The 17,854-nt window shown below is 46.0% G+C and overlaps 1 protein-coding gene across 1 annotated transcript in view; it reads left to right on the forward strand.

Annotated features, from left to right (window-relative positions):
- Positions 1-17,854, forward strand: part of SORT1 (sortilin 1) — a 167,392-nt gene that overhangs the window by 40,153 nt on the left and 109,385 nt on the right. The window contains exon 2 of the mRNA XM_063955210.1: positions 7,655-7,711. Coding sequence (XP_063811280.1) covers positions 7,655-7,711 — 57 coding nt within the window. The remainder of the gene's footprint in view (positions 1-7,654; positions 7,712-17,854) is intronic.

Below are 17,854 nucleotides of genomic sequence, written 5' to 3' on the forward strand. Positions count from 1 at the left end.
GGTTTGCCCAGACCCCATAGCGAAGCCAAATCCCCAAGGAGAGATCTGCCACGTCCACCCAGGCAATAGAGCCACGGGGTACAAAGGAGGTCACGATTTGGCTCAGGTGGCTAGCCAGATAATAAAATTTAACATCTGGGAATCCCCGGCCACCCGCGGAACGAGGGAGTTGAAGAACTGTAAAAGCAATTCTTGGAGGTTTATCGTTCCACACAAACTTCACAAATGAGGTCTGGGCATCCCTAAGAACCCTCTCCGGAACCTTAACCGGTAAAGTTTGAAAGAGGTAGAGAAGTTGCGGCATGACTGTCATTTTGAGGGCAACTCGCCAGGTCATATTTAATCTTGGTGAACATACGCGGGAAGTTTTCTTAATATAAGGAGCTATAGTGAGATGTGATATAGACTCCTAGATATTTGATCTTGTTTGTTTGCCAGCGAAGGTCATAGGAGGACTGTAGAGCGCATCTGAGATCCCCTGACATGTGTAACAACATGGCTTCAGATTTGACAAAATTGATTTTATATCCCGATAGGGAACCATAGTCCTCTATAATCTGATACAAGGCGGGGAGCGAAGACTGTGGCTGAGTGAGGGACAGCAGTACATCATCTGCAAAAAGAGAGATCTTAAACTCCTGCGAGCCCACCCTCACTCCCCGAATTCTACCAGAGTTCCTTATCACAGCAGCCAGGGGTTCTATGACCATGGCAAATACCAGGGGGGAGAGGGGACAGCCCTGCCTCGTACCATTGGATAAGGGGAAGGGAGCGGACAGCACTCCGTTAGTAAGAACCTTAGCTATAGGGGAGGAATAGAGAGCTGAGACCCCCGTCAAAAATTCGGCCGATATCCCAAACGCCTGAAGAGTCTGAAACAAGAAGGGCCACGATATACGGTCGAACGCTTTTTCAGCGTCAAGTGAAAGGACAATAGATGGGGTGTGCTGCAGTTCAGTTGCTGTATTAGATCTATCGCTCTTCTAGTGTTATCCCTGGCCTGACGGCCAGGAATAAAACCAACCTGATCATAATGGATCAGGCCGGGGAGCACACCATTGAGACGGGTAGCTAAAATTTTAGCATAGAGCTTAATGTCCAGATTCAATAGGGATATCGGCCGATAGCTAGCGCAGTCTCGAGGGTCCCTGCCCTCTTTGTGGATAACAATTATTCTTGCCTCCAGCATGGTGTTTGGGAAAGGTGTGCCATGTAGTACTTTATTGAACAATACTCTGAGGTGTGGGATTAAAATGGGGGCAAATTTCTTATAGTACGATGCTGAGAAGCCATCGGGCCCTGGCGCTTTAGAGGACTTAAAGGACTTTAGGACGGCAGCAATTTCCTCATCTGTTATATCTTTATTCAGATCCGAAGAAGCACAGTCAGACAATCTGGGAGGTTTAGCCCTACGCAGGAATTCCGAAATTAAGACGTCCGGGGGGCCAGAACCTGGATTAATAGGGTTTAAATTATAGAGCCGAGCGTAAAATTCCTGCAATGTCTTGTTTATGGCATCCGGGGCATACGTGATCTCTCCTGACGCAGTATGCACTGCCAGGATATTATTCAGAGATCGTTGTGCTAGCAGACGGGACGCCAGCATCCTATCCGCTTTATCGCCTTTCTCATAAAAGGACTGATTAAGTCTCTGAAGGGTCTTAGCTGTGCGCTCTGATAAGGAAAGAGACCACTCAGATCGCGCCCTCAGCAAGATCTCTAAATTAGCAGGGGTAGGGGAGAGCTTATGTTGTCTTTCAAGCACCTGGAGTGTAGTGGATAGGGAGAGGAAATTTGATTCCTGTTACTTTTTGTACCTAGCTGACTGACTTATCAAATGGCCGCGGAGAACAGCTTTATGTGCTTCCCATAAGATGATAGGTGAGGTCTCTGGGAGGCCGTTAAATAAAAAATAATCGGTAATGTGACTTTTGCTCAAATTAGTAATTTCCGGATTATGTAGCAGGGAGTCATTCAATCGCCAAGAGGCAGGAGGGGGACTGGAGGCAATAGAATGGAGCTCGGCAGTGATCGGACAATGGTCAGACCATACCATAGGGAGTATACGTGTAGACTTCAGTTTAGAGGAAAGGTCCCGGCTAAGTAGGATCATGTCGATCCTAGAGTAGGATTTATGTACAGAGGAGTAGAAAGTATAGTCCCTAGTAAGTGGGTCAGTGAGTCTAAAGGAATCAAATAATAAGTGGAGCCTCAAAAGTTCTAATAGGGCGAGAGATCCCGGGGATGAACGTTTGGAGGTAGGAGAAAGAGAGGGGGGAGGGGAGGACCTGTCCAACGAGGCATCCAGAACCTCATTAAAGTCACCGGCCACCATGACCTCCCCTCGGCGGAGCCTAGTTCAAACTCCTAAAAAAGGCAGCCTGATTTTGGTTCGGAGCATAGACCTTAACAAGAGTACACAGGGTGCTATTTAGGTTCCCTACAGGGATTGGCCATCTCCCAGATTTATCCGCATGACTGTCCAACAACTCAAACGTGAGGTGAGCAGCGAGCAAGATGGAGATTCCCCTTTTTTTTTTTTTTTTTATGTGTCGCATCACATGCATGAAATGTAGGGCCTAATTCTGAGTTGATCGCAGCAGCAATTTTGTTAGCAATTGGGCAAAACCATGTGCACTGCAGGAGGGGCAGATATAACATGTGCAGAGAGAGTTAGATTTGGGTGGGGTGTATTCAAACTGAAATCTAAATTGCAGTGTAAACATAAAGCAGCCAGTATTTACCCTGCACAGAAACAAAATAACCCACCCAAATCTAACTCTCTCTGCAAATGTTATATCTGCCCCCCCCCCCCCTCCAGGGCACATGGTTTTGCCCAATTGCCAAGAAACTTGCTGCTGCGATCAACTCAGAATTACCCCTGTAAATGGGAAGGATTTCGATTTTAAGTTAGGGTGGAGGGACTTTTTAAAATGGTTTTCCTGCAAGAAAACCAAATCCACCTCTGGCCTGTTTAAGGGAAAGAAAGAGCTTAGTGCGTTTGGCGGGGCTGTTCAAACCTTTGACATTGTGTGAATATATCCTAAGAGCCATGACTATCAACTCTATGGAGTGCCGCGTCTCTTCCCTCCGGACACCGTCCCACTGCAACAGACCAGACAAAAAACATTGTAAACATTAGATATTGACATGGCAATCGGCATACAGCAATGAACGTGAAAGAAAAGAGAACTAGAAAGATAGAGTTCGGGGTAAGCAGGTAAGAGGGGAACATTGGGGACCAGAAGAAACAACATCTGGTCTAACATGCCGGTCAGGAAACGACAGAGAAGAGTCACTAAGTGACATCGACCGGACTTGGGTATAAGACCCAATAGAGGGGACGCGGCCCAGCCAGGCCAGGCGCATCAAGCACATTGGACACTCAACAACATGTGTCCTGAGTCTAGGGACCAGTGGTAGGGAGGAAAAATGATGAAAAGAAAAAATATACGGAACGAAGTGTCCCAAGACCTACTACCGCATAAGGCAGCTTGTAACAAAAACAGAACTACCCAGGGCTAAAACAAGTCTAGTCTTGGGCAGGTAACAGAACTAAACTACAATGCAAGGGGCGTTGGTTCCCACACAGGTGGAGTACGACCCCCGTAAGGGGGCGGGCGAGGCATAGTATATACCTAACATGTCCTAATACAGAGGCGTAGGGCTTTAGATCTCATACGCACCTAAAAGGTGCGGAGCAGAGCGGATCCAACAGCTGAGGCTGAAAATAAAGAAATTAGCCCACACAACATATGCATAGACAGAAGTAAGAAAACACAGAATGAAACCGCATTAAGACATATGCAACATCAGGTGGCAGGGCCAGCGGAGGTAGATTTCCGTGCGGAGGGTACTTTCGTCCAGTCCCGGTTCAAGGATCGTCGGGGGGTGGCAGTCAACCCCATAGGCGAGGCCACGTGCCCACTGCGGGGAACCAGACGGGACCGGTGGAGGGGAGAGGCCCAAGGTGTGCAAAAGTCCGTGCGCTTCGGCCAGGTCTCTAGCTGAATGGAGGCGGTTCTGATGCCACACCAAAATGCGAAAGGGGAAACCCCATCTGTAGCGAATGCCATTGTCCCGGAGCACCGAGGTTATAGGCCTGAAATCTTTCCTCTTGACCAGGGTAGCAGGAGCAATGTCTTGGAATATTTGAAGTGGATGACCCAGGAATAGCAAGTTGGAGATCTTCCTAGATTCCCTAAGGATGGCCTCCTTAGTCGTAAAGTAGTGGCATCTCAGGATGACATCCCTAGGTAGAGCAGATTCTTGCGATCGAGGGCCCAAAGCCCTATGGGCCCTATCCAACAAGAGCTGGTCCTCCGGAGTCGATGGCGATAAATGCACAAACAGTTTTTTGTGGTAATCTTGCAGGGACGTCAAAATCAACGTCCTCAGGGACGCCTCTAATGCGAAGATTATTACGTAGTGCCCGGTTATCTTGGTCTTCTTGGTGTTCCAGGATAAGCTGTATCTCCTTCTTTAGACCATGTATATCATCACCGATACTCTGTTGGGAGGTGATCACTTCATCCACTCTAGTTTCCAGGTGGTCCGTTCTGCCCCCAAGGTCGGCAACATCTGTTTTGAGAGAAGCAATTGCAGCATGCACCTCCGCCTGTACTGCTTGGATGGATTTCCTTGTCTCTCGTATCTTGCGGAAGAGCAGTTGTAAATCTTTCCGAGTCAGTGGGGAATGGTCTGAGTCCTCCGAATCCAAGATCTCAGGGTGCAAGGGGGTTTCTGGACCTGGAGAAGTAGTATGGGAGTAGGCAAATTTTTTTTAATGCTTTGGGTCAGTTCCGCTCCACGCTGTTTTTTGTTATTTCTAGGTATGGTTGGACTTAGAGACAGAACCCCTGAGAAGAGTCACTGCAGTATAAGCTAGGTTAAATCTTGGTAGCAGGGAGACAGTTCTGTAGCTATTATGACATAGAAACCGGGTTTAGAAAGTCCCAAGACTCAGGGCATGTCCCAAAGGATCACATGTTAAGGGAAACAAGCTCACTCAGGCAAAGTAAGCCAAACTAGAAAAGTCACCAGCAGGTGGAGCTCCAGTGTTAGTTATCATAGGTGACGTGACACAGCCAGGCTCTGAAGATGTATAATAGAAATAACCCAGCATGGCATGTGGGGCCCAATCAAGGAGCGGGGGTCCCCACCAATATCCCCCAACAGCAGAGATGTTATAGGGACGGGTCCAGTCAGGATGGGTAGAGGGATGCGTGTAATGAGGGATGAAGGTCCCCTTTATGACCCCACGTCACACTTTTTGCAATGCTCCCAGATGACGGGGCAGCGCCGAAGAGGTGGGGGACCCCAGCCACGGACCAGCCAGTAGCTAGGGCACCCCACAATTACCTCTAGCAGCCTGGGGAAGCAGGAGCTCCATGGTTCCCAATTCCAAGATGGCCACCGGCGTCAGGAGAGGGTGAAGCTTCCAGGGCCCAGCACCTCCCGGGTCCCGCTGACCGGGCACCTGGGGTCAAGGAACAGGCAGCGCCGGACTGATGGTGGAGAGGGGAGCACTTCACGCCCAGCCACTGCGATGTCCGGTTCGATCGCGGGTCCCTGGAAGTACGTGGCGGCCGCCGCCATCACCACATCCCCCGGCTCAGCGGGCGGAAGCAGGCCTGGGGGCGGACGGAGAGCACGGTGGCCGCTCCACCTGGCGGACACAGGAGGGAGAAACAGGTTAGCGCAGTGGTGGAGGGAGCCGCATACAATAGGAGGCCGGGTGCCGGGATGGTCAGTCGTAGCTACAGCCTCCACGGTGGGGAATGCCTGATACGGGTTACAGTGAAAATTGACCCCCCCGGCTTCTAGAGTGTGCAGGCCCCAACCCGCAAGGAGGCAGGGGGCCCCCTCCGGCTCCGGGACCCTGCACACCGGGAACATGGGAGGTAGGGGTGTGATGCAGGGAGAGATGGATGTGTGTGTGTGTGTGTGTGTGTGTGTGTGTGTATATATATATATATATATATATATATATATATATATGTGTATATGTGTGTGTGTGTGTATGTATGTATGTATGTATGTATGTATGTATATATATATATATATATATATATATATATAGTGTTTATGTGTACATACATACATACATACATACATACATACATACATACATACATATACACACACGATCCAAAAGGTGTCTTTAGGAGGTTCAGTGCAGGAGCTCCCCTTAGACATGTCCTCTCTGCTTGCCTGCCAGGCCACGCCCCCCATAACTGCATATTTTGAAGGGTCTTATGTATATGTGTGTATATAATAATATTATGTGTGTGTGTGTGTATATATATATATATATATATATATATATATATATATATATATATATATAATCATATCTGTATATATACACATATACACATAATATTATTATATACACACATATACATAAGACCCTTCAAAATATGCAGTTATGGGGGGCGTGGCCTGGCAGGCAAGCAGAGAGGACATGTCTAAGGGGAGCTCCTGCACTGAACCTCCTAAAGACACCTTTTGGATTGTGTGTGTATGTAATAAATATATATATATATATATATATATATATATATATATATATATATATATATATATATATATATATATATATATATATATATATATTATATAATTTTTTTTTTTCCCAAAAAAATAAAGGGAACACTAAAATAACACATCCTAGATATGAATGAATGAAAATATTCTTATTAAATACTTTGTTCTTTACATAGTTGAATGTGCTGACAACAAAATCACACAAAAATGATCAATGGAATTCAAATCTATTAACCCATGGAGGTCTGGATTTGGAGTCACACTCAAAATTAAAGTGGAAAAACACACTACAGGCTGATCCAACTTTGATGTAATGTCCTTAAAACAAGTCAAAATGAGGCTCAGTAGGCGGCACTCTGGTAAATAATACATACAACAGCAGGTCTGCAGCCTGCTGTTGTATGTATTTACCAGAGTGCCGCCTACTGGATTGTGTATTTGACCCGTAGCCATGCGGGTTTAGGAGGGCACCGGGCATTTACTGTTTGTTATAAATCTCTCATGCTGGTGTGGTCCTGAGGAAGGGGCGGAGACCCCAAAAACATTTGGCTATGTACCCGTGACATATATGTCCTTTGGCTGATACAAAAGTCTCCTGAGTTCCATTTATTATTGGATTGTGTATGCTGTTACCAAGTGTGCACCTGGAGCTGATGCCTTTCATTGATGGAGTGCCGACTCTTCTCCATAGACCCGAAAGTATTATTTTTTTATTTTTCGTTTTAATTAGCATGAGATCTTCATGCACATCGACATCTTGTTAATATCTGCTTTGTGCTTCAGCGCCCTTTCCATCATGTCCCTTTCCTGAATCTCCCTAATAAGAGACTATACCCCTAAGCAATATTTTGAAGGCCAGGTTAAAGAAAGGGTTTGGGTCATGGAGACTATTTTGATACATTCAGTCACATATATGGATGGTTCTATTAGGGATACTTGTGTTAATTGCTTTGTTAACTTTATTTACTGTCGCATAATCATTTGCTTTGACTATATGCTTAATTCAGTTATGCAGGTGTGTAATGTTATGATGTAATGTTTCAGAATTGTCATTTTTGTCCTTAACTTTTTATATATATTTTTTTTTTATTGTTTTAACATCCAGGCTATCTTTGATCAAGGTAAAGAACTGTCTTTGGTTTGGGTTGGCGATGGAACAGGTGTAAGTACTTTAGAATTCATACATCTATTATATACTGAGAATCCTATGATTTGTGTTGTATTTGGTACCAAGCACATTGTTCTATGCTGGTACTGGATCCGTATCTGCTTTTATATTTGGGGGTCTCTCCTGTTTGACCTTTTTTCCATGCCAGGGACTTCAAGGAGCTTGGGCATTACGAAGATGTGCACTATTGGCAACAATGGAACATACTGTGCCCTAACCTTCGCTTATGGGCATAACCACAAATGCCTAAGAGCAAAATTGTTATATAAAGTAGTCTTATCCTCCACATCTTAGAACTGCCTGAATAATTTCATTAAGCTTTATGGATTGCTGTAATAACCCTGTCCAGGCTGCATTGTCCTTTCTTTTGAGTTCATAACTGTAACAGAGTTTCAGTCCTAGTGTACATTGTTAAAATATCACCTAGGAGGAAATGTGAGTTTAGATCGATTAGAAGGTAATTTCATTTCTGTAAGAAAATTATTTCATCAGAAGGGCAGCACACTGATATGAAGCGAACGTCTTCTGACTAAATACTAGAATTTTTTTTTTTTTTTTCCTTTTGTTTTTTCTTTCTTTCTTTGTTATGGACTGACAGTGTAGCTTTCACAGGATGCACAAAAGAAGCATAGTAGGTCCTTCGGTATCGGCATTATGATCACCAGGATCCCATGCGGCGGTACGGTAACCGCATACCGATACAGAGTGCCCTTGGGACCATACACAAGTATTTGAATTAATCTATTACGAATTCACCATTATGGTGATTATAGCTTTAAATGCAGCAAATAATTTTTTTTTTTTTTTTAAACTAAATGAGAAAGAAAAGCGGTTTATTTTTTCTTGTGCAATATACATCATTTTCAAGAGATTTGCTGATTTTGGTTTTCATAGTACACACATATTCAAGTTACATATTATGCACCTGATTCTGAGTCTCGCACAAAGCAGATTCAAGTGAGAACGCCAGCTGCAGGCAGATTTAGTATGTTATGCTAATGTCCGTATCCGCGCTGCATCATGCGGAAAGTCGCAGCGGCCACTGTTTTACTTCAGCAGCTGCACCCAGATTCCTTTTCTCATCACTTACACCTATCCAGTGCTGGGTGCAAAAGTTTCATCCAAAACAGGTGTCCCTTAGTCATACACCTCATAACACAAAACCAATTTATTGCTCGTATGCGCATGATATCTGTGCAGTTGGCATCCAGAAACTCCCATTTCTGCAGCGGGGTACACTCTGTTCCACAGGGAATACATTGGAGTATAGAGATGAATCTTGATCCAGGCACCAACTGGTTAAAGCTTTAGCTGTCCCAAGATGCATTGGGGCCTCCTCTATAACCCCGCCTCCAGGCGCTGTGAGCTCCATTTTCAGTTGGTGTCTGCAGAAGCAGGTCACTTAACAGGTGGGCTGCACTGGGCAGCCCTGAAAAAGCTTTTTCTGACAGAAAATTTCTTCAAAACTGGGCTGTCAGCGCTGTATGTCAGGGTGTCACTTCAGCACTGCAGCTCCATCACCTCCCAAGCGGCGTTGCATACTCCCGCTGGCTCCGTTCCCGGGTACTTGCGGCAGAGATGCTCCGCCTTAAGCTCACAGTCGCAGACGCTCTCCTGGTTCGCGTGGTGGAAGAGGTAAGAGGGTCCCCTAGGTGGGACCCGCCATTAAATCGTGTTCTGATCGCAGTCTAGGGAGACGGACTGCGACGCTGGCATGGACATTGTGACCAAGCAGGGATTCCACTATATCCACCAGGGCATAGGAGTACAGGTCGGATATACTAATTTCCACTTTTAATAAGACTCCACAGTACCAGGTGGTGAAGTCCAGCATAGGGGAGCCGGCGCTTGACCTGTAGCCCATCCCCCGGCCCAGGGAGATATCTACAGCTGCCTCGCACTCTCTCCCTCCCTGACTGAGACGCTGGGTTCCATTTTCTAAAATAGTTGTGACTGGTCTCCGGGACTGCATGGCAAGGTCTCCTTTGTAAACCCACCTGTACATCAGCGCCGTGGTTTTACAAACACTTAAGTATTTTACATGTCAATATTAAGACAGTGTTGGTTAAGAACAAGTGAACCTGTGGCAGAATATATTGTGCGAGTATTCTGATATCTACATCCGGTCTCAGACCACGCATTGAGGTATGTATGTGTGTGTATGTGTATATATGTATGTATGTGTATATATGTATGTGTGTGTGTGTGTGTGTGTGTGTATATATATATATATATATATGTATGTATGTATGTATGTATGTATGTATATATATATATATACACATATATACAATTTTTATTTTTATTTTTTTAAATCGCCATGCTTACCTCTTTCTCAGACTACACACATATATATATATATATATATATATATATATATATATATAAAAATTTTTTTTTACATGTGTTCATATATTAATCTAATGCAATTTTATTGCCATGAGAATAATTACCTGCATTGCAAACCTGACTGTGTGCCTATATCTGCTATGCGATTTCACTGCGGTGTATTCCAGATACACTGTACCCTAGGGGACTAGGTGCGTCTGGGTCAATATATAGTGCGTCACAGTATTTACCTATTACGTGTAATCTACGGTGTTCTCGGTCACTTAATACCGGATTTATTCGCAGGTGTGGTGTACTGGGTACTCGGTCACATGCTAACGGATTTATTCGCAGGTATTGTACTCCGTCTGGCTTCATCATACTAAATCGCTCTCTGTTTGTGTGTGTGTGTGTGTGTATATGTGTGATATATATATATATATATATATATATATATATATATATATATATATATATATATATATATATATATATATATATATATATATATATATATATATATATATATATATATATACACACACACACACACACACACACACACACACACACACACACACACACACACACACACACACACACACACACACACACACCATATATATATACACACCGGTGTGTGTATGTGTATATATATATATATAAATTTATTTATTTGTATTTAATTTATATTAACATGTAGGGCAGTAAATCTGGGGACGCTCCTGCATCCTGCAGAGCAATGACAACGGATTTGCGCATCCCGCAGAGCATGCGCAACAGAAGTTTTGTGTGATGGTCTGTGTACTATGTCTCATACATCTCCCACTCAGTCCGCAGCTCCTGTAATCAATCTGGAGCAAACCTGGGCTGCGTTCTCAAACCTGCTGGGTACTCTAGTTGAACGCTTTATGCCCCCTATGGGACCACCTGTAACATTAGTCACTGATGTCCCCATGATTACTCCGCTTTGGGCGGGAAAATTTTACCTCACGGGTTATAGCGTATGACTCATTCCTTGGTCAGGCAAAACACTATTCCAGGTCACTCTTTTGTCTCTGTGTCATCTAAGCGGGCTGCTCCTTCCTCCCTATCCAATAATTGCTCTGATATTTTATCTGAAGAGAGGGGGATCATGCTGTCCTGTCAGTCCCTATATTAGGTGTTTCTGACAAGGATCTTTCATTGCTAAATGATACCACTGCCCTTGTGGTTACTGGGAAACAAATCCTACAAATCACTGATAAGAGGATTCCCCTACTGTGGTTAAACAAACTGATATGTTCACACGTCAGAGGGTAAATAAAACTCTGTTACCACAATCTGACCATTAGTGTACATCGGACAAGAACCCTGATCTAATCCAGGGAAGACAACGGGCATTGGCTCGATATCTTCCTCCTGCAGAGTTATATAACAAGTAGGTAATTCACTGCTAGTGAACTCATGTGTCACCCATCGGGTGTCGTCCACTCTGCCTCTCACCACTGTCCGCTCACTGTGGGATCCGACCTTTAAGCATGTGGAGGGATGCCTGAAGTCTATTACTCCCTTAACGGTGTTGTACATAGACCACGATTGCGTCCTCTTGGGGCTGCAAAATAGAATGATCCATTTATCAGTCATTAGAGGAAGAGCTGCCAGAGGATATATCTGACAATGCCAGACATTCCCTGTCTCACAATACCACCGCCACCTTTTTTCTACACCAGGAGGCGGGTGTGTTGGCTGCCAAGGAGTCCAATACGCCTGTTCTGGCTCGCCGTATTCTGTGGTTGAGGTCATGGAAGGTGAATCTGGACTTCAAAAGTCCTTGGAGGTATTCCCCTTTACTGGGGACATCTTATTTGGGGAAGACCTAATTAAAAATTGGGTCTGAATAGGTGGCTACTATGACTGCCTTTCTCCCAAATGCTAATCCTTCTGCACAGAAGGAATAAGGTACCACTTTTCCCTGCTTTCGGCCTTAAGGGAAAGCGAAGGTCAGGCATACCCGCGATTGTCGTGCTCCATCCACTAAGCCCAAGGCCTAACTATCCTGGGCTGCTCGTCGGCCTGCTTCTCATGACAAGCCTGCTGCATGATTGGACAGGCCTCCCCCTTGGGGATCGACTTCTTCTACGATTCATCCAGGTCTGGTTAATGATAGTGATGAGCGGGTTCGGTTTCCGAGAAACCGAACCCCCCCGAACGTCACCCTTTTTACACGGGTCCGAGCCATACTCGGATTCTCTCGTATGGCTCGGTTAACCCGAGCGCGCCCGAACGTCATCATCCTGCTGTCGGATTCTCGCGAGATTCGGATTCTATATAAGCAGCCGTGCGTCGCCGCCATTTTCACACGTGCATTGTGATTGATAGGGAGAGGACGTGGCTGGCGTCCTCTCCGTACTAATACGAGACAGTTGGTTGATCTGATTGCTTATTTTATTTTACTATAATTGTGGGGAGGATTGGGGAGCAGCTGTTAGGAGGAGTACAGTACAGTGCAGAGTTTTGCTGATAAGTGAGTCGTGACCACCAGTTTTTTATCCGTTCTCTGCCTGAAAAAAAACGCTCCATACCATATCTGTGCTCAGTGTGCTGCATGATATATCTGTGCTGAGTGCTCACACTGCTTAATTGTGGGGACTGGGGAGCAGCTATAGCAGGAGTACAGTGCACAGTTTTGCCGACCGTGACCACCAGTATACGTTTGTCTGCCTGAAAAACACTCCTGTGGTGGCTTTTTTTTTATACTAGTTTAGCAGTTTGCTGACAGTGTCCACCAGGTCCATTATACTGTATATAGCAGTACGGTAGGCCACTGCCGTACCTACCTCTGTGTCGTCACTCGTCATCCATAAGTATACTATCCATCCATCTACATTGTATACCTGTGGTGGCTTTTTTGTTTTTTTTTTATACTAGTTTTAGCAGTTTGCTGACAGTGTCCACCAGGTCCATTTATTATACTGTATATAGCAGTACGGTAGTCCACTGCTGTACCTACCTCTGTGTCGTCACTCGTCATCCATTAAGTATACTATCCATCAATCTACATTGTATACCTGTGGTGCCTTTTAGTTGTGCGCATTAAAATATGGAGAACAAAAATGTGGAGATTAAAAAAATAGGGAAAGATCAAGATCCACTTCCACCTCGTGCTGAAGCTGCTGCCACTAGTCATGGCCGAGACGATGAAATGCCATCAACGTCGTCTGCCAAGGCCGATGCCCAATGTCATAGTACAGAGCATGTAAAATCCAAAACACAAAAGATCAGTAAAATGCCTCAAATCAAAATTAAAAGCGTCTGAGGAGAAGCGTAAACTTGCCAATATGCCATTTACGACACGGAGTGGCAAGGAACGGCTGAGGCCCTGGCCTATGTTCATGGCTAGTGGTTCAGCTTCACATGAGGATGAAAGCACTCATCCTCTCGCTAGAAAAAAGAAAAGACTTAAGCTGGCAAAAGCACAGCAAAGAACTGTGCATTCTTCGAAATCACAAATCCCCAAGGAGAGTCCAATTGTGTCGGTTGCGATGCCTGACCTTCCCAACACTGGACGGGAAGTGCTTGCGCCTTCCACCATTTGCACGCCCCCTGCAAGTGCTGGAAGGAGCACCCGCAGTCCAGTTCCTGATAGTCAAATTGAAGATGTCAGTGTTGAAGTACACCAGGATGAGGATATGGGTGTTGCTGGCGCTGGGGAGGAAATTGACAAGGAGGATTCTGACGGTGAGGTGGTTTGTTTAAGTCAGGCACCCGGGGAGACACCTGTTGTCCGTGGGAGGAATATGGCCATTGACATACCTGGTCAAAATACTAAAAAAATCAGCTCTTCGGTGTGGAATTATTTCAACACAAATGCGGACAACAGGTGTCAAGCCGTGTGTTGCCTTTGTCAAGCTGTAATAAGTAGGGGTAAGGACGTTAACCACCTCGGAACATCCTCCCTTATACGTCACCTGCAGCGCATTCATCATAAGTCAGTGACAAGTTCAAAAACTTTGGGCGACAGCGGAAGCAGTCCACTGACCAGTAAATCCCTTCCTCTTGTAACCAAGCTCCTGCAAACCACACCACCAACTCCCTCAGTGTCAATTTCCTCCTTACCCAGGAAAGCCAATAGTCCTGCAGGCCATGTCACTGGCAAGTCTGACGAGTCCTCTCCTGCCTGGGATTCCTCCGATGCATCCTTGAGTGTAATGCCTACTGCTGCTGGCGCTGCTGTTGTTGCTGCTTGGAGTCGATCGTCATCCCAGAGGGGAAGTCGGAAGACCACTTGTACTACTTCCAGTAAGCAATTGACTGTACAACAGTCCTTTGCGAGGAAGATGAAATATCACAGCAGTCATCCTGCTGCAAAGCGGATAACTGAGGCCTTGGCAGCCTGGGCGGTGAGAAACGTGGTTCCGGTATCCATCGTTAATTCAGAGCCAACTATAGACTTGATTGAGGTACTGTGTCCCCGGTACCAAATACCATCTAGGTTCCATTTCTCTAGGCAGGCGATACCGAAAATGTACACAGACCTCAGAAAAAGACTCACCAGTGTCCTAAAAAATGCAGTTGTACCCAATGTCCACTTAACCACGGACATGTGGAGAAGGGCAGACTCAGGACTATATGACTGTGACAGCCCACTGGGTAGATGTATTGCCTCCCGCTGCAAGAACAGCAGCGGCGGCACCAGTAGCAGCATCTCGCAAACGCCAACTCGTTCCTAGGCAGGCTACGCTTTGTATCACCGCTTTCCAGAATACGCACACAGCTGAAAACCTCTTACGGCAACTGAGGAAGATCATCGCAGAATGGCTTACCCCAATTGGACTCTCCTGGGGATTTGTGACATCGGACAACGCCAGCAATATTGTGCGTGCATTACATCTGGGCAAATTCCAGCACGTCCCATGTTTTGCACATACCTTGAATTTGGTGGTGCAGAATTATTTAAAAAACGACAGGGGTGTGCAAGAGATGCTGTCGGTTGCCCGAAGAACTGCGGGCCACTTTCGGCGTTCAGGCACCGCGTATAGAAGACTGGAGCACCACCAAAAATACCTGAACCTGCCCTGCCATCATCTGAAGCAAGAGGTGGTAACGAGGTGGAATTCAACCCTCTATATGCTTCAGAGGATGGAGGAGCAGCAAAAGGCCATTCAAGCCTATACATCTGGCCACGATATAGGCAAAGGAGGTGGAATGCACCTGTCTCAAGCGTAGTGGAGATTGATTTCAACGTTGTGCAAGGTTCTGCAACCCTTTGAACTTGCCACACGTGAAGTCAGTTCAGACACTGCCAGCCTGAGTCAGGTCATTCCCCTCATCAGGCTTTTGCAGAAGAAGCTGGAGAGATTGAAGGAGGAGCTAAAGCAGAGCGATTCCGCTAGGCATGTGGGACTTGTGGATGGAGCCCTTCATTCGCTTAACCAGGATTCACGGGTGGTCAATCTGTTGAAATCAGAGCACTACATTTTGGCCACCGTGCTCGATCCTAGATTTAAAACCTACGTTGTATCTCTCTCTTTCCGGCAGACACAAGTCTGCAGGGGTTCAAAGACCTGCTGGTGAGAAAATTGTCAAGTCAGGCGGAACGTGACCCGTCAACAGCTCCTCCTTCACATTCTCCCGCAACTGGGGGTGCGAGGAAAAGGCTAAGAATTCCGAGCCCACCCGCTGGCGGTGATGCAGGGCAGTCTGGAGCGAGTGCGGACATCTGGTCCGGACTGAAGGACCTGCCAACGATTACTGACATGTCGTCTACTGTCACTGCATATGATTCTCTCACCATTGAAAGAATGGTGGAGGATTATATGAGTGACCGCATCCAAGTAGGCACGTCAGACAGTCCGTACGTATACTGGCAGGAAAAAGAGGCAATTTGGAGGCCCTTGCAGAAACTGGCTTTATTCTACCTAAGTTGCCCTCCCTCCAGTGTGTACTCCGAAAGAGTGTTTAGTGCCGCCGCTCACCTTGTCAGCAATCGGCGTACGAGGTTACTTCCAGAAAATGTGGAGAAGATGATGTTCATTAAAATTAATTATAATCAATTCCCCCGTGGAGACATTCACCAGCAGCAATTGCCTCCAGAAAGTACACGGGGACCTGAGATGGTGGATTCCAGTGGGGACGAATTAATAATCTGTGAGGAGGGGGATGTACACAGTGAAAGGGGTGATGAATCGGACGATGATGATGAGGTGGACATCTTGCCTCTGTAGAGCCAGTTTGTGCAAGGAGAGATTGATTGCTTCTTTTTTGGTGGGGGCCCAAACCAACCAGTCATTTCAGTCACAGTCGTGTGGCAGACCCTGTCGCTGAAATGATGGGTTCGTTAAAGTGTGCATGTCCTGTTTATACAACATAAGGGTGGGTGGGAGGGCCCAAGGACAATTCCATCTTGCACCTCCTTTTTTCTTTCATTTTTCTTTGCATCATGTGCTGTTTGGGGAGTATTTTTTTGAAGGGCCATCCTGTCTGACACTGCAGTGCCACTCCTAGATGGGCCAGGTGTTTGTGTCGGCCACTTGTGTCGCTTAGCTTAGCCATCCAGCGACCTCGGTGCAAATTTTAGGACTAAAAATAATATTGTGAGGTGTGAGGTGTTCAGAATAGACTGGAAATGAGTGGAAATTATGGTTATTGAGGTCAATAATACTATGGGATCAAAATGACCCCTAAATTCTATGATTTAAGCTGTTTTTTAGTGTTTTTTTGAAAAAACACCCGAATCCAAAACACACCCGAATCCGACAAAAAATTTCCGGTGAGGTTTTGCCAAAACGCGTCCGAAACCAAAACACGGCCGCGGAACCGAACCCAAAACCAAAACACAAAACCCGAAAAATTTCCGGTGCACATCACTAGTTAATGACCACTTCAGATGCATGGGTGCGAGAAGTTGTCTCTCACGGGTACGCAGTCTCTTTCAAGAGATGTCCCATTCGCCAGTTCTGCACAACAGTTATCCCTTCAAATCCGGTAAAGGCGCAAGCTCTACAGATGGTTGTGCATTCCCTACTGGATACAGGAGTGGTAGTGCCGGTACCTCTGTCCCAGAGTGGCAGAGGATACTTCTCAACCCTGTTTCTAGTCCCGAAACCTGATGGGTCTTTCCGGCCTATTCTCAACCTCAAATCACTGAACAAGTTTGTGAGAGTGTGCAAGTTCCGTATGGAAACACTGCGCTCAATTGTACTGGCCATGGAACCCGGAGGCTATATGGTATCCTTGGATATACAAGATGCTTACCTGCATATGCCTATTGCCGTATCGCATCAGTAATATTTGCTGTTTGCTACTGGCAACCTTCACTATCAATTCCAGGCTCTGCCGTTTGGACTGGCCACGGTCACTCGGATCTTCACCAAGGTTATGGCGGGAGTCAGGATCCTATCGTATCTGAACGATTTGCTGATTCTGGCAAACTCCCACGATGTTCTCCTCTGTCATCTACAACTGACAGTAAACTTCCTACAAGCCCACGGGTGGCTCATCAACTGGAAGAAGTCCTTGCTGGTCCCTGGCTCAGAGAATGGTGCACCTGGGGGCACTACCGGAAACACACAGCCAACAATTGTTTCCGTCTCCAGAGAAGGTCCTGAAACTTCTGGACAAAATCAGATACTTCTTTTCTCACCCAAGAGTGTCGATACACTCTGCGATGCAAGTACTAGGCCTCATGGTGTGGGCTTTCGACATGGTAGAGTTACGTTACAGAGGTTAATCCTTTCTAAGTGGAATGGCCTCATCGGATCAGGTCTCTCATTGATCTCCTTGACTCTGGAGGTTCGTCTGTCGCTGACCTGGTGGCTACAGGACCAG

This window comes from Pseudophryne corroboree, chromosome 2 (genome assembly GCF_028390025.1).
Source record: "Pseudophryne corroboree isolate aPseCor3 chromosome 2, aPseCor3.hap2, whole genome shotgun sequence".
NCBI lineage: Eukaryota > Metazoa > Chordata > Amphibia > Anura > Myobatrachidae > Pseudophryne > Pseudophryne corroboree.